This window comes from Dasypus novemcinctus, chromosome 20, assembly GCF_030445035.2.
Source record: "Dasypus novemcinctus isolate mDasNov1 chromosome 20, mDasNov1.1.hap2, whole genome shotgun sequence".
NCBI classification, from domain to species: domain Eukaryota; kingdom Metazoa; phylum Chordata; class Mammalia; order Cingulata; family Dasypodidae; genus Dasypus; species Dasypus novemcinctus.
The window spans coordinates 13,247,476-13,267,459 of NC_080692.1; the positions used below are offsets into that span (position 1 = coordinate 13,247,476).

The window sequence follows — 19,984 nt, forward strand, 5'->3', positions numbered from 1 at the left end:
ACTTGCGTGGGCACTGGCTCACGGTGCAGGCACTCGCGTTGGCACTCGGCTACCGCGCAGGCACACTTTCTCTTCTTTTTCAATCCTGGGTCCTCCCATATGGTAGGCGGAAGCTCTGTCACTTGAGCCACATCCTCTTCCCTTTACCTCTTTTTAAGGAGGCTGAATATGTATGTACCTTCTCTTGCTTTGGCCGGTTGGTTTTGTTTTGTTTTGTTTTGTTTTGTTTTAACCCAGGCTGTTTCCTTTGTGCAGGTTTCCCTGCAGTCATTTGTCCTTCTCCACCCCTGTGCTGTTTGCATTCCTTTTCCTCCTTGTGGCGTTGGACTCTCCATTGTGCCTCCATCTTCTCCATCCTCCCACTCTCTGCAGGCGCCTCTTCCCCCCCCAGCTCCTCCTCCTTAGATGAGTTTTCTTGGCTTCACTTTCCTTCTGCTCCCCTCACATTTGAAGGTTGGAGTTCTTCAACATTCTTTTCTCCACCAGTGTCCCTATGTGGTCTCATCTTCAAAAAAGTAATTCTCTGCTGACACATCCAAACACCCAGCTCTCACAGGAAGGAAATTCACAACTTCCACTGGGGCCTACTGTAAACACCTGTCCGTGGATGTCCACCGTCACTTTCAACTCAGCATGTCTGGAACAGCTTTCCCGGTTGTGACCCCTGTGTGTGCCCTTCTCCTCGAGGGCCCTCCCTGACTTGACGGCACCACCACCTTACTCAGTCGTCAGGTTAGGGTCTCTCTCAAACAATTCTTGTTGCCTTGCTCTGTCCCTGCCCCCATAACCAATGAGTCATTTCCTTGTCTCCATCTCTGTTTTTCTTTTCACACCACCACGCTCTAGTTCACGTCTTCATTCCTTCCTCTTACTATTTTAGTAGTTTCCCCGCCGCTTTCTCTACCATCTTCATGAGGCTCTAAGGCAGGGGTTCTTAAGATATCAGGGAGTCTGTGAGCTTGAGTCGAAAATTTAAAAAAACATTATTCTTGTGGGGACGTGTTGATGCGGGTGTAATATAGTTATTAAATAATGCACAGTGTAGCATGAGCTTAGTATGATTTTATTTTGAGGTAGCGTGTTCTGAGTGCATTGGATAACTGCCTGCAGAAAGGCTGGTAAGGGTGGCAAGATAGTTTTATGATGCTGTGCGAAAACTTGAATTTCAAAATGTTTGCCCAAAATGACCGCTTGAACAGATGTTGAACCGTGTTAGGTTATCAGGTGTTGAAATGATGGGAAAGTTGTAAAACGTAATTTTAAATAATCCTAAAATTTTAAATTTAAAGACATGGCCAATGTTGCATGTTATAAAACCCTCTGCCGCTGCATTCTGAGCAGGGGTCCATGGCTTTCACCCGACTGGCAAAAGGGTCCATAGAACAAAAAAGATTCAGAACCCCTGTGCTAAGGATTAACCTTTTTTTTTAAAATATTTTTATTCCCCCCCACCTTGTAGCTTGCTTGTTGTTTGCTCTCTGTGTCGACTTGCTGTGCGCTCTTCTGTGTTTTTACTTGTCTCCCTTTTCGTTGCGTCACCTTGCTGAGTCGGCTCTCCGCGGTGCTTGCAGACCAGGCGGCTCTCCGTGGCGTGCAGGCGAGCCTGCCTTCACAAGGAGGTCCTGGGGTGCAAACCCAGGGCCTCCCATATGGTATACGGGGGCCCAGCTGATGGAGCCACAGCCGCTTCCCTCTGAGGATTATCTTTTGAAAAATGCAGAAGCAAATCAGCCATTGCCAGCTTCCTCATGAGTGCTGGTGGGTGGAGGTTGGTGGTGGTGTTCTAATAAGCAGCACTTACCTTTTCAGCTCCCCCCCATACAGTCTGTGCTGCATCATTGGTCATTGGTCTGTAAACCTCCTGATTTTGATGTCGGTGCTCTATGCCCTCCGCCGGCCTGTGCCCCTGTCTCTGCGTGTCGTAAAGTGCTACCTGACTCTGTGTGTTCCTGAATGAAAAAGTGACTGAAGATAGAGCAGTCCCTTAAGCACTGCTGTTTTCCTAGCCAGATTTCAAGCTAACGAGGTGTATTTTATCCTCGTAAGCTAAAATTTAAAAAGTCCTTGATCACCTTTTCACATCCTTGGTTCAGTTCCAGTAAACCACTGTCTACATCGTGATCAACGGGGGTTCTGTTAAAACGTGCATCTAAGTCCCTGGGAGTGGGTTGAAGAATCTGCATTTATCAAGTTGCCCTCCCAGGTGGTGCTGGGGCATGTTAGAGTTTGCACGCTTTTCTGCTCGATCAGAAGGGCAAGGCGCAGCGTGGTGCAGAGAAGCAAATTTGAGGCAAACTCTTACGCAGAAGAGACCAGGTGCACAAACTGCTCCTTAAGCCTTTCCATAATTTGTCAAAAAGTCAGGTGGTTGATAAGCATTTTGCCAAGACTTTACAAAAAGGAGAAATGCAAATGTGGTAATATTAAATGTTAAACCAGCATGGATGGTTTTTACATTTTTCAGAAGAGGTATGGTCAGTGTGAAACATTTGTAGGGGAAACTGCCTCAACAGATCAGGGTGCCAGAGCAATATTTCCTGGACAGAAGGCAACTGAAGAGCTGTGGATCGGGACAGATTCTTTTTCTCTTTTTTTTCTAACTTATTTATTTATTTTATTCCCCCCACCTCCCCACTTTAACTCTCGCTCCTGCCCTGCTGTTTTTGCTGTCTGTGTCCATTCGCTGTGTGATCTTCTGTATCTCTTTCTCTTCTCATTTTTTCTCCTCTAGGATTCACCAGGATTTGATCCTGGGGACCTCCGATGTGGAGAGAGGCCACCTCAGTTCCTGATCTCTGCTGCGCTTCACCTTGACTCTCCCTTCATCTCTCTTTTTTTGCATCATCATCTTGCTGCACTTGCGCGGGCACTGGCTCGCTGTGCGGGCAGGCTTCCTCTTCTCCTTTTTCCCCAGGAGGCTTGAACCCAGGTCCTCCTGCATGGTAGGCGGAGGCCCTACCCCTTGAGCCACAGCTGCTTCCCGGGGCAGGCTCTTAATGCTACCACATCTGCCCTGCTCTGGAGGCTGATGCCCTGGGGACCAGGTCCCTGGGACCAGCGGCAGCGCTGCCTCAGCCTGCCGTACACCGGGTGGCCAGTTGACAGAGTCTCCTCCCACCTCTACAGACGGCTTCGCCTCAGGAACCAACGCAGAGTCTGGGCTTTCAAGGCACTGCTGTGGCGAATGTGACCTCTGAACGGCCGTGCTCCCACGCAGGCCGGAGCCCTGCTAGCAAGCCCGTCATCTCAGCCATCACGACTAACTGCAGAGAGGGTGGACCCGCTCCTGCGTCTGTAGAGGCGACAACAGCTACCCACAAGGGGGGTTCTGCAGAAGGGATTGGGGCTGCGCCAGGCAGAAGACAGGTGTGGGAGGCCCCCCAAAAGAGAAACTGCCCGCCTCAAATGCTTGCTTTTTAAAAAATTTTATTTATTGTATTTTTTTAAAGAAACATAGATCACAAAAAATGTTACATTAAAAAATTTAAGAGGTTCCCACGTACCCCACACCCCACCGCACTCCTCCTGCATCAACAGCCTCTTTCATCGTTGTGGCACATTCATTGCATTTGGTGAATACATTTTGGAGCACTGCCGCAAGGCATGGATAATAGTTTACATTGTATTCAAATGCTTTCTAAGGCTCTGGAGCTAGATTGCGTGGGTTCATGTCTGAATCGGCCGTTTAAAAGCTATTTGATCTTTTCCTGGGCCTCAGTTTACTCGTTTGTGAAATGCGGGTGAAATAGTCCTTGCTGACAGTTTAGGGTTGCGAGGATTAAAGGCTTGGAACGGTGTCCAGCGTGCTTTTAGCACAAGAAGTGTTTGCTGTTGTGCAAGGTGTCTTCCTCTCACATACGCATAAATACATGCATATTTTTAGTCCCATCTCTGTTGCTTTCCTTCAGACTGCTTATTTCCTAAGGCATCTTGCTCTTGCCAGGCACAGTTTTAAGAAACCTAAGTTGGTGAATCTCTTTATTCCTTACAAATTCAGCCCCTGAGCTGACAAAGGGATGCTGTAAATGCTTGCTGTGTAGACAGGCGTCTGCAAAGGGAAAAAGCAGGGCCCCTGGTCCTCTTTCTTGCCTGCTCATGGGTGATCAGATGAGCTTTTTAGGCGTATGTCCTTGTGTGTTTTACCTTTTCATCTCACACTGATTTTATCGAAATTTGCTGTGCCCGGTAACTTTCAGTGGGAATACTAAACAAGGTTAAGTCGTTCCCTTAAGCACCTATTACCTTTCTTCCCACCCCAGGTTTTAACTGATGTAAAAGAGGGGGTTCCGTCCTGTTACTGAAGTAAATGAAAATGCATTTGCGCTGCTTCCTGGCCCTCTCCCCTCAGCCCCCTCTGGCCTCTGGCCCTCCAGCAGCATCTTCCCCTCTCATGCTCTTCCATGCTGTTCTCTCTTCCATAATGTATTGGAAATGAAGAAATTATGTAATTTTCCAAGTCTGATGGGACTGTGCTCCCAGGAAGGTGCTTAACCACAGCGGCAAGGCGTCTGCTCTTCTCACTCCGACGTTCTGGGTAGGACAAGGCCACCAGTATTTGGTGTCCTGCCACGTGGAGTCTGCTAGAGGCAGTCTATAGGTACAAGGACAGAGAGAGCCTTTCTGGAAGTGGATGGGATCCTGCGATCTGAGGGTGAAGATCTCAGGGTAGATCAGCTTGGAGAACTATTTTCAGATTCCACAGAGATTCACAGAAATTTATTTACTTTTATTTTTTTTTTAGGTTTATTTATTTCTCCCCCCTCCCTCCATTGTCTGCTTCTATGTCCATTCACTGTGTGTCCTTCTGTGTCTGCTTGTCTTCTCATTAGGCACCTCTGGGAACCAATCCTGGGATCTTCTGGAGTGGGAGAGAGGCGATCATTCTCTTGCGCCACCTCAGCTCCCTGGTCTGCTGTGTCTCTTATTGTCTCTCCTCTGTTTCTCTTTTCGTTGTGCCATCTTGCTGCATCAGCTCTCCATGTGGGCCAGCACTCCTGCACGGGGCAGCACTCTGGGTGGGCCAGCTTGCCTTCACCAGGAGGCCCTGGGCATTGAACCCTGGACCTCCTATATGGTAGACAGGAGCCCACTTGCTTGAGCCACATCTGCTTCCCTTATTTGCTTTTAAGTATACTGAATATGTGGAAAGTCTTCTCTAAGCACTGAAATGGTTCATTTTAGTTTTTGTGTTTTTTTCTTTGAAAGGAGGTTGCCCTTTGTAAATCTGATCTTTATGGCAGTTCCGTGTTCATGTGAGGCTGTTGCTCTCTTCTCTGAATACCTTTCGTTTTGTGGTGGTTACTGTGGTGTGGTGGTAAAATAGGTTATTCATTTCATAAGTGTCAAAAAAATGTAAGAGGATGCTAGTCAGGTTCCTCCTCCTCCCTCTGCCCTCCCAAGCCATAGCCATCCGTAGACAGACACTCTCTGGTTATCTGTATTTTGCATTTCCTTTCAGATTTATTTTATAGCTATATGAATATATATTATTTTCCCTTCTTGGGCAGATGGTAGTATATACTCTGTATGCAGTGTGTGTTATGCTCTGCACCCTGATTTTTTAAATTTTAATTAATGATACATCTTGGAAATATTTACAGTTAAGTATATAAAGAGATTTCACATTCTTTTTTATAGCTGCAGGGGATTCCAGTAAATAGATGCTCCATAATTTAATCATTTTCCCATAGATGGAGATTTAAGCTTCCTGTTGGTTTTTGAGATGTAGTTTCTGGATAAGAATGAATAAATAGAGTCCATCTTGACTTCATTCAGCTTTGACAACAACTAAGGATCGATGATTAATAATGGTTTTGTCTTGTTCATAAGATATTTTTCTACAAAATGTTGAGGTATATTGCAGTGCTTCTTAATGGAACATCCAACTTCTCATGTATACTTTTGCCAACCCTTGAATAATCCAGAAGTTGCCTCACATACATTTTTAATGGACTATTTTGTAAGGTGCAGGGCCTCTAGGCTTGGAAAATAGTAGTTATGTTTTAAAAGATATTTTGAATCCAGCCAGAGGTATCAAGATTCATAAGGTTGAAAAGGGAAATAGGACTTGGTACCATCAATCAGAATGGGCTTTGAAAGCTTTTGGAGTCAAGAAAATGTTCCTGGGTGATAAATTATCACTTCCCCATCAGTTCATATTTAATAGATGCTTTAATAGGCACATTTGGGGTGGAAGGAAGTCCGCTTTCTTGAAGAAAAAGTAAAATATATATATTTGTTTAATTGGAAGGAAAGCAGGGACCAAAGAACCTTAAAGTATGTTAAAGGCGAACCTAGCAATATATTATTGTATATATTGTGAGGGAATTTGTTTGAACCAGCAGAACCTTGGAAGATGAAAGTCAAAATATAGGAAGGAATGTTCTATAAAGTTCACATTATTCTTCCTTGAAGAGCTGATCCTTACCTAAGCTTAATCTGGGAATACAAATGTTATCTAGTAGTTGAATTTAACTTTTAGTAAAATTGTTGAGTAGCTAAGAAACAAACGCCACTTTTTTGAGTCTGAAGATGAGAAAATGACCTTTTGCGATGGGAAACAGCTCAGATTCCCCCTTCATGGGACCCCCTGGGAAAGCGTGTGCTCATCTGGGCAGGGCACACATTTGAAGTTGTTTGGAAGGTTTCTTTCCCTTTTGCCCATCTTAAAAATATTCTTTCTTGTTTATTTGATGATTTCTTTGGCAAGTAGGTTAAATATCGGTTTAGTTTTATGCTGTTAAACAGAAATGATTTCTAATTGTTCAACTTTATTGAAAAATGTCTGTAAACCTGCTCTCCTTTCTTTAACTTATACATCCTTCAAATTATAGGAGAATTCAACATAAAGTTCAGATTGGTAATCATTAATAATTGCTTTCTTGAGAGCAATTCAAAATTCAGAATAACTAATGGTGATGATAAACATGCGTATCTAAGAACCTAGTATCAGAGCATTCAGAGTACTTTTATACACCAATATATGGGATTAACACTAAGTTAGGAACCTACATTTATCAAGAAACCTATTCACATTTCACAATGTCTATTTTATGTGAAGTTAAGAGGTTGGAAGCCAGTAGAGCTAGCATCAGAGAAAGAACCATTTTGCATTTGACTCTTGGTATTTCACTACATGAAGTTACGTCTTGGGGGTAACATGATTCACTGTCCATGTGCTGTTATGTGGTAATGTGTATGCATAACAGTGTTCTCCCATGTTATTTTCATCTTGGTTTTCAGTGGGAAACCAAAGTGAACCAAGATTAAGTGGTCCGAGCTAAGGAGTCACTATCTACTAATAGAGCTCTTATCTTTTGATTCTTGTTTCAAGAGTGTCTTCCCCTAAAGTGTTTTTTATAACAGCAATTGATGCAGTATAGAATTTTTTCCTTTTAACTGGTTTATTGGGTTCCAAATTTATTTTCTCAGTAGTTGGAACTCCTTGAAACTCTTGCTAACGAAGTTATATCCAGATTTCTTCTCTTTTTCAGACTCTCTTGCCTGTTATGCTGGTTTATAACCAGGCATTATTGTGATTATGAAACAGGATGTGAGAGTCAGGCAGTTCCCCACTATAAAGACCTTCCTCCACAAACGGCTTTTGTGTTACATGGCGAAAGTCTACAGACCACAAACTGAGTTCAAAACAAGTGACTTCGGTTGAACCGACAAGTTAACAAGCTTATCGCTCAGGATTGGTGTTATACATTTTACTCTTCCTTTCGACTGTAACATTTAATCAACATCTTTAGTTGAACGTTGACCCTTGCTTGCTGTTGGCTGAAGTCTGTTGCGGTGGCCTCTGTGTGTGCCCTGGGGACCCCAGCCCACGCTGTGCCCCATTTACTTAATTTCAGAGCTCTTCTTAGGAAAGGAAGATACTTGTTTCCTCTGATAACATATCTGTCTAGGGCACCAGCCTTTCCCAAATCTTCTCGTTTGCTGTGAGAAGTACATCTCGTTTGCTGAGAGAAGTACATCTCTCTTTTCCAAACTCCCAACTTCATTGGTACCCCCTTATACTCTTACTGTTTTAGTTTGGGAGCAGTTGTATCTGTCACAAGACAATCAGCCTCCCTTAAAGTAGCATCGTCCAACTACGGTTGTCTTTTTCTTTAGCCTTCATGGTCATGGTTTTCTCAGTCTTAGAGATGCCTTATTGTTGGTCATTTTTTGTTTCTTTGTCATTGAAATCCGGTTGTCTTGACTCTTCCCAATGCAGGTCTGCAGACTTCCGTTCCAGAGTTCATTGTTGATGTTGAATCTATGGATATCTTCCCGGTGGGCTGGTGTGAGGCAAACTCTTACCCCTTGACTACACCGCACAAAACAGCTAGTAAGTACTGCCAAGTCGGGGCGGCAGGGGAGAGTAAGACATCCAGGAGGTTGATGGGTGAATAGACAGTTTTATGAAGGAAGTATAGTCCAGATGTGAAAACAGAGAAAAAGGTGTCAGGTTTTCCTAAGAGCACTAATTTTTTTTTTTTTTTTTGTCATTTATCCTTAAATGCGGTGAAGATTTAGAAGCATTTTGACATACTATAGCACAGTGTTGTGACAGACACTAAAGGTTGCAGGAGAGATAAAATACCTGAAAACTGTTCTCCTGGTTTACTATGCAATGTGTGCTTTTGTTTTGCAAGATGATAAGTTCAATCCTATATTTTTATATTATAATTTTTGAGGAAGAACTAATTTTTCTTAAGAGGTTTCCCCAAAAAGTCTCATAATTGGTCTTAATAATTTGCTGACACGCACACAAGCGTATACCTACTCCCCCTAGAACCAGCCAACTGGTTAAGATTCTGTCTGTACTTTAAAAAGTGCACTGCATCCTGTCCTTAAGACCACACAACTTACAAATAAACACAATATCAGTAATTAAACAATCCAGCAATAAACATGGAGGCACATACACTCATGTTTAAGAACATGCAACAGTGCATTTTAAAGTATCGTTGTAGGTCATGAAATGGTATCTTGAAATCTAATACTTCTTGCCATTTATTGCTCTACCCTAAGGGGCATTGCAAGCATTATTTAAAATTGTATTTAAAGATAAGGGGTTTCAATTTTTGTGAAATAGATTGTATTCCTAATATTTTCTTTTATGTAATTTATATGCTAGATTTGCTTCTTTCTAGCATCCTACCAGATGGTACAATTATGTACATTTTCAGAACATTTGTATAAGGCAAGTTCCATCTCATAGTTGGCCTCATGGTCCCCAATGTAGATAGATTTTAAAGGGCACTTAAGAGTCTTCCTACTCAATATTTAGTAAGAATAGTATAGAGAATTATCTACATGAAACAATATATGTGCAGTTCAGATTATAAACAGAGGTGGGTTTTTAAATGATGTTCTTCTTTCCTTTATGCCATACTGCCCAGCAAGTCTGAGCCAATTAGAGTAAACTCTTCTCCTTATGGTAAAATATTTCTAAAATTTGGGGCTTAGAATAATTAATTTCGTTGTCAGAGTTTTTGTCATTTTATTTTTCCACTTAAAATGATGCAGGTTCTTAGCTCACTCAGCTAATGTAGCCAATGGTTTGTCCCTCCCTCAGCTGTCATGTGTTTGTGGTCCAATACCCTCTATCTTGATTGTCCTTTGTTTGATGAGAACCTTGTGTCCTCTATCATCTTTCCCCCTCTTCCATATGGATTTGAGAGGCCACATGTGCTTTGAGGTTTTCTGGAGCAAAGTCACGTGTGGGCTAAGGTGGATGTGGTTTTATTCAAGCCTATTGTGTTTGGCTTCTCACCAGGATATCCTACAATTCAGGTATCGCCAACACTCCTAACTCCTGATTCAGAGATCATCAAGTGTATACTTCTTTATGATGATAACTGGAATTGAATTCTAATTGAGTGGGTGACATTTTATTGAGTTTTTTTATTTTCCTTTCCTCCATATATATTCGTTTTGCTCCAAAGAGGCTTATTATACCTGCCAAACTCTAAACAGGCTTAGAAGTTCTGTTAGAATTAATTTATGCTTATGTTGGAAGATGCAGGATTATCTGTGCCAAAATTAATGGATGCTAGAAGCACTCTGGTTTATTTTTGTTAAGGGAATCCTAATCTTTTATAAACACACACTGAAAATTTATCAAAAAGTTATGATTTGCTGGCTTATGTCAATATTTGACAGACGTATTTGTTAGACACCAATCTTCCTTACATAATAAAATGTTTTAGTTTTAAAACATGCTTCTAATCCTAATTTTTGAATGTCCTGTTATGGTAACAATTTATCACAGTTTCTGTGGGGAATTTTTAAAAAATCATGTTTGTGACAATTTATCTTGTCATGTGTTTATGTGATGTTCGATATTTGTGCTCTTTGTCTTTCTTATTTAAAGGCACATTTTAAAATAAAACAGGCAGCTTAGTGATTAGATAAAATGTACTGATTTCTATTTAGACCTCATTTCTGATCAGGCAAAGCCTATGTTATTCTAGACGTAATTAATATAAAATTGTGGCATGAGTGAAATAACTTTTCAGGATTTCAATTATTACTTGAAAACTAATGCAAATTTACATTAATGCTTAATCAGTAAGTATAGAGAGTTCCTATTTGGAATGATGGCAACATTTTGGTAATGGATGTTTGTGATGATAGCACAATATTGTGAAAGTAATTAACAGCAGTGAATTCTATATTTGAATGTGGTTAAAGGGGAAGTTTTAGGTTGTGTATATGTTACTACAATAAAATTTTTAAAAAACTGTAGGACCATACAATGCAAAGAGTGAACCCTAGTGTAAACTCTGGACTACAGTTAATAGTATAATTATAGGAATATTGCTTTATCAGTTATAACAGAAGTAACACACTATGCAAAATGTTAATAGTAGTGGGGTGTATTGGAACTCTGTACTTTCTGTACGATTTTTCTGTAATCCTACAATTTCTCTTTTTTATATATATATATACACACACACACACAAAGAGCACTTTCCCAATTAGCTAACAAGCTGGTTTTCCTTTTTTGCCTGTCTCTACAGCACAAAAGAAGAGAAAGATTGCAGTGGTGCAACCAGAAAAACAGTAAGTTTTTCCTCTCAAAAACTATATGAGAAACTGTTGAGTGTCTTCATAGAGGAAGGCACACATGGCTGCTTTTATTAAAGAGCTAGTGAACAAATAGCACAGTAGTAAAGAAGACAGGAAAACGCAGCTACTCACCTTTATTGTGCACCTGTTATGTGCAAGATACAGTACCTGTCCCCAAGGTTGCGCTCCAGATGGTAATTTCTCATCCACATTTCCACCTTCGTCTATCTGAAGAAGTCCCAGAATTGCACATAGATGAGAATGGCTCCCTGTGGTAGTGATTTTCCCAGCACTGCCTTCTCAGCCACATGAACTTGAGTAAGTTGCTCTAGTTCCCTGATCTTCCTGCCCTCATTTGGAAAGATTTTTTTTAGGTTCCAGGTGAATAAAATTGTGGACCCTAAATTGTTGAATGAATGTAGGATCAGCCCGCATTTATACCATAAATTCATGAGGAAAGGGGGTGTCTTAGTTTTCCAGCTGCTAAAACAGATACCCCATAATCGATTGGCTTACCAGTAGGAATTTACCGGCTCATCTATTTGGAGGCTGGAAGGCTTTTCCTCCCGCAGTCGGTAGCATCTTGGAGACCTGACAGTCTTTAGGTTTCCTTGGCTTTCTTGTCACATGGCAATGTCCTCTGGGTTCTGTTGACCTCCGTGTGGCTTTCTGTTTGTAAGTTAAGTTTAGTCAAGGTGCGCCTCAACTAAGAGCCCGCCCCGCCGTCATTCTGTCGGGCCACACCTCAACTAAAAACAGCATCTTCAGAAGTCCCTGTTCACAGTGGTTTTCCAAACACAGGGAATGGATTAAGATTCATCTTACAAGGTACTGAATTCAGCCTACTACAGAGGATGTTAGGCCCAAGGGTCTGCATGCAGGCAGTCTGTTTTTGAAAATTATAACAGTTGGTAACATTTTTGTACTTTGAAAGATATTGAGAAAAAGAACAAAACTCTACATTCCACGGGAGGGATTCTGTTTTCCCAAGTGAGAAAAATATATGTACAGATGGAAAAGGAATTGAAAACACCATTTTTTATGGTACCAAGTTTTAAATGTAGATGAATGTAATTGAATAATAATATATCATTATTGAGAATTTAATGAGAATAGAAATGTTGTGGGATTTTTATACATTCATTAGTCAATACATCATGGTAATCCTTGGCTTCGTTTTATCTGGAGGCCACTGAAGTAGAGAGAGATTAAATAATAGACCCATGGTTGAACCCAAGTTCAAATCCATGACTCCTAAATGTGCAGTTCACGCATCAGGATAAGTATCAAATCACCTTGACGACTTGTCGAAACCTAAGACTTCAAGGTAATTGCTGGGCAGTCAAACCCTAAGGTGATTGCTGGGCCCTGTCCCCCAGATCTCTGACTCAAGAGGCCTGGGGCGGGGACTGAGAATGTGCATTTCTAACAAGTTCCCAGCCAGCACCGATGCTGCTGGCGGAACCCACTTTGAGAACCACTGCCGCCCATAACCCCCATCAGATACCTTATAATGGTTTCCTTTGAGTTTACATAGGTTTTCAGCTGTGTGGTTTCTGTGTGTCAAGCATGTGACTGCCGCTGTGAAGCCCACCTCCTCCCACACCCCCAGGTCTCCTTGTTTAAAAAATTACTCATTCAGCACCTTTTTACTGAGCCATAATGCAGCCCTGTCCTAGAATAAGCTTCGTTCACATTTAAGAGTCACCAGTTTATAGGTTCTCCTTTAAGGTCTTTTTAGTAGTTTTCAGTTAGACATTGGAGATGAGAGATGTAACTTCAATGAACTACAAATTCATCTTCCCTCCTGTCTAAATTATGACGAGAGACACTATTCTGTGTTTATAACTAGAGAGAAGCCCGACAGGCCCAAGAAGAACCTCATTGACCAGCCATGACGAGTGGAGGGCAGATGTCCCATCAGCGTCTTAGGGTCTTCAAAAGACGTTGAGAACAACTTTCTCGAAACAGTCTTATTTTTTCTTATTCGTGTGCTCCTAGATGCACAAATACCATCTTCTTCTACTCTCGACTTTGTATAGTAGTTGCTCTCAGTTATGAAAAGACTTTGCATATAAGAGTTCCTTCTAAAGTCTGTAGCCCGTGATGGAGTTTTATTTTTCTTTATCAACAGGTTGCCATCCTCAGTGCCTGTTGAGAAAATACCTCATGACCTTTGTTCATTCCCTCACCCGGACACTACAGGTAAATTAAGCCCATTTAAGGCTCCTTGTTCCTTCTCCTTTTATTGTTTCACATGGAGATATGCATGTATTTTCAGGCAGAAGTGGGTATATCTGAAATTTTAGCTTATTCTCTTTTTCTCTGTTGCTCCTTATTAAAAGATACCTACTTCATATTCATTTTTAATTTCTCTGTTACATTCTCTTTGCCTTTTCTTTTTAGCTTCTTGGTCAGGAGTTTTTAGAACAGTCCTCAAAATCTGCAGGAAAAGGGTCTATGTGCTACTTGGGAGTTATGAACCTACCATGTGGAAAAGGAAATCGTTGAAAATAGCATTATTAGATTTTCCTTTTTTGATATTTTATTCCAGTTTCGCTTGCATTTTTAACACTGGTAGATAATACTTAAGTCTCTCCTAGCTTTTGAATTGTTCCATAAAACCTTCTGTGTTTGTGAGCAGCTGGTTGTAAACTATATTTTTTAATGTGTAAAGTGTTATTATACATCCCGCAATAACCTTGGTTATTTTGAGTTTCCATTTGGCCACCAAATCTGCTGATAGACATGTTTTTACATTAAGTAATATTTGATTAAGAATTCTATAGAAACCTTCTCTGAATTCTAAGATTAAAACCTATAAGCCAGTGAAAGAATCCTATTAGTTGAGGTTATCTTTGTGGCAGAGAGAGCAATTTCATTAGTAGACTGATTAAAATTGTTTTTTCTAAATGTCTGGGCAAGGTAATCCTACAAAAATATCTCCCTGTAAATGCAATGTGGACTTAATTTTTTGGCTGGTGTGTACAATCCAAACTTCAAACTGGTTTTAAAAAACCCATGTCACTTACTTTTTCATAGTCTGTAATTCTTATTTTTAATCCCTTTTCTATCCAGAAAAATAACATTTCTACCTCCTTCTTACCTGTTGGCACTTGGTTGAAGTCCTCATGAGAACAAGGTTTCCTAGACTATTAAATTGCCATTCCAAATCAACAGCAATGTGTATATAGAAATACCACTGTTAGTGTAACTTAGCTTGGGGCCGGGGTGGGGGGTGGAGAAGAACGAGCCCCTTAGACAAACGTGAAACTCGTTCAGTGCTTGTAGACACTGAGAAGCTTTCAGTGAGGTCTTACCTCTTAATTATCCCACTTTTTTTCCCCCGTGGAACTTGAGACAGGGCAAGACCAACAATTTGCCCTGTTCACTTTCTAAATTGAAGGAGCCATCAGGGAAATCCACACTTAGACCACCGGGATGTACATGCCACATCCATCAAACAGGCCAAATGAAGAAGTCAGAGAATGTTCAGTGTTGGCTGGGTCGGGGGCAACGAGAATTCGTATACAATGTCGATGAGTGCGTACATTGGGACCGTCACCACAGAGGTCATTCTGGCTGTATCCACAGAGCTGAAGATGTGCAGACCCTACAGCCAAGCTGTCCCGTGCCAGGTTATATGCCTGCAAGACGCTCTTTTCCACATGCAGAAGTAGACTTTTTCAGCGGTGTTCATTGACACACTTGATTGTAATTGCAAGAAATATGGAAACACCTAAATTTCCATCAGTGGGAGAACACAATAACTAAATTGTGATACTGTCCTACAATGAAATAAGATACAAAAGTGGAAAATGAATAAATATTCTAGATGTACATTTACCAACGTGGTTGTATCAAACATTGAGCAAGCAAATAAGTTTCAGAAAAACATTTTAAAAATATCCAGAATAATATTGCATATGCTTATGATGCACACATACATCCATGTGTGGTAAAAGTTTATACATTTGCAGGGGAATGAAAAACACCCAATTCAGGGTCCTGGTTACTTCTGGGAGAGAAGGTAGAGGAGTTCCTGGGGGGACATACACGGGGTGAGGGTGAGGGGAGACTTAGCTGTGAAAACAATGCTTGAGTTCTGTTTTTTGGGCTGCTGCATAATAAATAGAAACATTTATTTAGAAGGTGGGAAAAATAACCAGAATTTCTAAGATATTATGGCTATAAAATGTCCTAATATTAAGACATGATGTGCCTTTTCCCAAAGGAAGCAGCTCCTCTGTTTTTCGCCATTGATTTGTCACAATTTGGAGCTAAAACAGGGTCCCCTTGTTAGAGTCCCGTGCACTGGACCTTATGTCATTACCTCCAATCTTTTTTGAGCCCCGTTTGTTTCTTTTTTGAACTCCAGACTTGCTGTCAGTTAAGAGGTCTGACAGCTTCTCCGGGTAGTTTTGCCAGCGCGGTGGACCGGCCAAGTGTTTTGCTGGCTCCCGATGTAAAGGGAGTTGTGATGCTGCAGCAACCGCTCTGCTGATCTCGCCCTGCAGGTACGGTCAACGGGAAGTACTGCTGCCCCCAGCTCTTCATCAACCACCGGTGTTTCTCAGGCCCTTACCTAAACAAAGGAAGAATTGCAGAGCTACCTCAGTCGGTGGGACCGGGGAAATGCGTCCTGGTGCTTAAGGAGGTAAAAGCGCTTTCATCATCACCACCAGCCTAGTTCAACAGGTGCTGCCGGAGGGTCCATAAAGTGTGGGCTCTGCCAGGTTCCAGAGGAGACGTGAGAAGTCCCATCCAGCCAGTTCACGGTCTCAAGAGACTCATTTCCCTCAACCGTGTGGGCTGCAGGCTGGTGACGGGGATTGTGCCCTTGAAAGCTGCTCAGGCAGGTGGGAGGGCAAGACAGTCGCCCCATGGGTTGGGAGAGAACCTGACACTGGATTTGAATGAAGCACCGTGTGTGATGGAGGGTGACGAGTTGTGAAGGGAGTGGAAGAGTCGAGCAGGGGAGGTGGCATTTGAAATGCCCCTGGAAAAGGCCTTGGTGAGGCAGCGTAGAGGGCTGCTAAAAACAGACGCACCTCCGCTGGGCCTCAAGCTTTCTGAAACTTGGGCGTGGTGTCTCCTCTTTTTTCTGTCCCCCACCTGCTGACATGGAGGCGCACGGTGCCCGTTTCCATGGTCTTAGGCCTGTGTCATGGGCTGCATCCCAGACAGCCTGTAACATTAGCTTCCGTTTCTCTTCCTGCCGTTAGGAGATGACCTGCGCGTGGAAGCGAATCCTGACCCTGTGGCTCGAGGTCTTTCTCTCCTTGATTTTTATAGCTCAGCCTCAGACAGTGCTCGGAGACAGATGGGGAGTTTGGGACAGTTTCTGCACTATTCTGGGAACTCTATCTCCGCTTTTTCTACACATGTCAGTGCTTTCCCTTGAGAGAGAGGACTCCAGATATAGCTTCTTTATCGCTCCAGTGCCATGACGAAGGCTTTTCTAATTCCTTGGGCACAACAATCCATTTATCCACTGAACCCATGTTTGTGAGGGAGCTCCTAGGAGCCAGGTGCAATGGCACAGGGTCAAACTATGCACTCAGTGTCCCCCTGCCTGATCGAATTGCACGTTCTTGTTGGGGAGGTGACATAGTCTGACGCTGGATGTGCAGGACGCAGTAGGGACAGGAGCAAAGTGCTCTGGGAGCAGAGGGGAGTGACAAGTCTACAGAAAGGGGCATTAGGTCTGACTTAGGCAAAGCGAGCAGAATCTCAAACATGTAGCATGGGGCGGCCACACAGGTAGAAGTTTAAGGTGTGTGCAGGGAGGGAAGGTAGTCATAGAAGGCTGGAGCAGGGGTACTTAGGTGGGGGGTAATTAATAACCATAAAAGACTATTATATTTCCAAAAGAAACAGAGAAATCTGACTTGCCTGATGTTGCGGTGTGAGGCAGTGCCCCGTAGGTGGCGGGTTTCTTGAGAATGACCTTCTTTCGTATCCTAATGGCTTTGGATTCTATGCTCTGGGCACAGAGGCTCCATCAGGATGTCCTGGTAATTCTAGTCCCTCAACAACAGCAGCCCTGCTTGGGGTCCAACTACAAGTCCATCTACAGAGAACAGCGCTTGAAGCAGAGCCAGAGCAGGTTTACTTTCCCAGGCCATCGGTAGTCTTAGAAGTTAAAGACTTTTATATACGTAGGGGGGACATTTCTCTTTTAGAGAGAATTGGGGTTACAAGTTAGAAGATAAATGGCAGGAAATGGATCAGGCTGCTGTTGGGGCTATTTTTTCAAGAGCATTGTAAATATTTATCTGGCCTTGAGTGTCTGTGATGGTTAAAACGGGGTCCCCGCCTTTCCTGAGCATCCAGGCAAATGGCAGTGCATGTCAGTAGAGCAGCCAACCCAGCAGAGGCTGCAAGTTGGTTGTTCCAGAAGCCGAGATGGCTTGGAAGTCGCCCACAAGCTGTGGAAAAAGGGAAACGCGCAGCCTGCTGCAGGTGCAGAGAAGCTGGCTGCGAGAGCTTCAGGGGTGCCGTGGGGAGAAGAGGGGGAACGTGGGAAAGGAAAGCCTCACGCACTTCAGATGTGGAGACCGCAAAGGTTGGGCCGGGAAGTACCCAAATAAATGTATTTTGAGAGTCCTCAAAGGGCCTGCGCGGTGTGCTGTCCTTCACGTGGTGCTCACTTAGCAGCAGTTTGGAGCTACTCTCGTAAATGGCTTCTCTCAATGGAGTTTGGTCTTATGTCCCGAAATCTCTCAGTATGGGTCTTGCTCAGCCTAAACGCAAGGGAGATTCCATAGGTGAAAAAACCTGTAGCTCGAAGAAGAATGGCGATGGAGAGGGAGGGAGGTGGCTTTCTGAAACAGTTCCGGCAATTTAATGAGGAGATCAGACAGCCGGTTCACGCTTGGGGTTTGAACTGCAGCAAGATCCCTGCAGATATTAAACTTGATCAGGAAAAAAAAAAAAAAATCAAACTGGTATTACACCTAAGAATTTCTATCACAATATAAAATCAGACTCTGAGACTGAGGATTGACTTTTTCAGCCTAATGTAGCTTTCACCCTGTGGACAGATGTTTGCTCTGGTGCTGTTATCTGCCTGTATTTGTGCCTGTTTTTATCAGGAGTAATGGGAAAGGGTCAAGTGCAATGAACCGGTGGGATTTCTTGGAGCTGCTTTCAAGGCTATTCTCATGTTGCATTTTCTAGTTGTTAAAATGAGATATTCAGTTATCCGCCAGCTCTGTTAACAAGATGGCCTGAACGTCAGCCTTTTCAGGGGGTTGGCTATTTCACTTTACTAAATTATTATTATTTTTTTAATCAAAAGTAGTTATCCCAGATAAATACTTCAAGAGGTGCCAGCAGCCAAATTTAACAGCCAGGTCAGAGCAGTTTTTGGATGAAAACGCTTGATTTTTGCTGATGTTCAAAAAATATATGAGTCAGGGAGAAAAAAAATTTAAAAAGCAAGCGCTTCCGATCTGGGAGTGTGGGAAAAATTTAAGTTCCACCAAGCTAATATTTATGTTAATGCTTTTCCTTCTGCACCAGAACCTGGGGATGGATTCAGATTTCATTTTACTTAAAGAGAATGAGGTAATTGAAGCAAGGACAGGACATGTTTGCCTTTTCCAGGCCATCCACGGTATTGGAAATTAAAAACTTCTGTATCTTTAGAAATGAAAACTGATGGTTGTTTTCCCTCTGTCTGACCTGCTGGAAGTGGACCTCTAATTGTGTGCACTGATGTGGAGCAGCCTTGAGAAAGATTAAATACTGCAGCAGAGGGAGTCCTGGACTCTGAGAGAGAGAGCTATTGAGAGGAGGAAGCTTCTGGGAAAAGTCCTCACTTACATGTGTCTCCTCACTGTTTGGACAATTGAGTTTCTGGGCTCTAGACCTGAGTGGGGTTTTGAGAGCTGTGACCAGCCTCAATTCCCGGGAGGGTGTGGCGAAGCTGAAACTAGAGCGAAACAGGTGGCCCAGTCATCCTGTGGGGCCAAGCAGTGCTGGGAACCAAGAAAGAAGACTCAGAGCAAAGCGGGTTGTGGGGCAGGGCCAGCCCCTGAGGTCCCCTCCTGTGCCCCGTTGGCATGGGAGTGGGACCCGGAAGTACAGATGAGAAAGCAGTGGTGTTCATCGTAAATCAAACCCGTCTTGCCCAGGATGATCAGGGTCAAACAGCACTGTCCTCTTTCTCACTTAGGTCTGCCCCTGTGCTTCTCCAGGATGCCTTTTCCAGGGTCTACCAATACAGGTCTATGCAGGCTCTTGGTAAATTGGGAGGCTTTGTGTCCTAAGTCTCCACACGTGTGGGATTGTTAGCGTCGTGGGATCATCTCCTTTGTCGTTTTCTTCCTCTTGCATTACATTAAGGTGTTGAGCACCTTATAACTAGTTTAACTTCACCAGCAATGACTACGGGAGCAGTTAAGACCCATGAGTATTGGTCTCACGAGTTTGAGGTGGTTAACTGAGTGTTGCATGTAGCCACCTGGATGCAAACATGCCACAGGGCAGGCTGGGCACTCGGTGGTGGTGAGCCAGTCTTTTCTTCCCCTCTCTTCTTCTGGGGTGCAATAGCTCTGTGGCCTCCGAATGGACACAGTTAAGCGAGCTGGGGACTGAAAGGGCCCCTTCTGTCCATTTGTATTTTTTCTTTCTTTCCTTAACCTTTCTAGGGTTTGTCAGCTACCAAGGCATTAGGCTTCAGCAGATCTTCCCTGAGGGCCTGCCACAGATCTTCTAACACCAGGGACACAGTAGTAAATGAAACAAAAGCCGTTCATGCATTCAGTCAGGCCACAGCAGTTACCATGACCTTAACCGTGTGCCGAGCTCTGTGCCAGAAGCTGGGGTTCTTATGGTGAGCAAGACATGTGGTCCCTCCCTCTTTAAGGGGTCTTGACACCTCTTTGCAGAGAAATGAGGGGGCTTATCC

At 43.1% G+C, this 19,984-nt stretch overlaps 1 protein-coding gene across 5 annotated transcripts in view; it reads left to right on the forward strand.

Annotated features, from left to right (window-relative positions):
- Window positions 1-19,984, forward strand: part of SFMBT2 (Scm like with four mbt domains 2) — a 274,334-nt gene that overhangs the window by 208,916 nt on the left and 45,434 nt on the right. For all 5 annotated transcript variants that reach the window (XM_058282433.2, XM_058282436.2, XM_058282432.2 and 2 more), the window contains exons 12-15: window positions 8,225-8,338; window positions 11,019-11,061; window positions 13,202-13,272; window positions 15,585-15,724. In XM_058282433.2, the coding sequence (XP_058138416.1) occupies window positions 8,225-8,338; window positions 11,019-11,061; window positions 13,202-13,272; window positions 15,585-15,724 (368 nt within the window). The remainder of the gene's footprint in view (window positions 1-8,224; window positions 8,339-11,018; window positions 11,062-13,201; window positions 13,273-15,584; window positions 15,725-19,984) is intronic.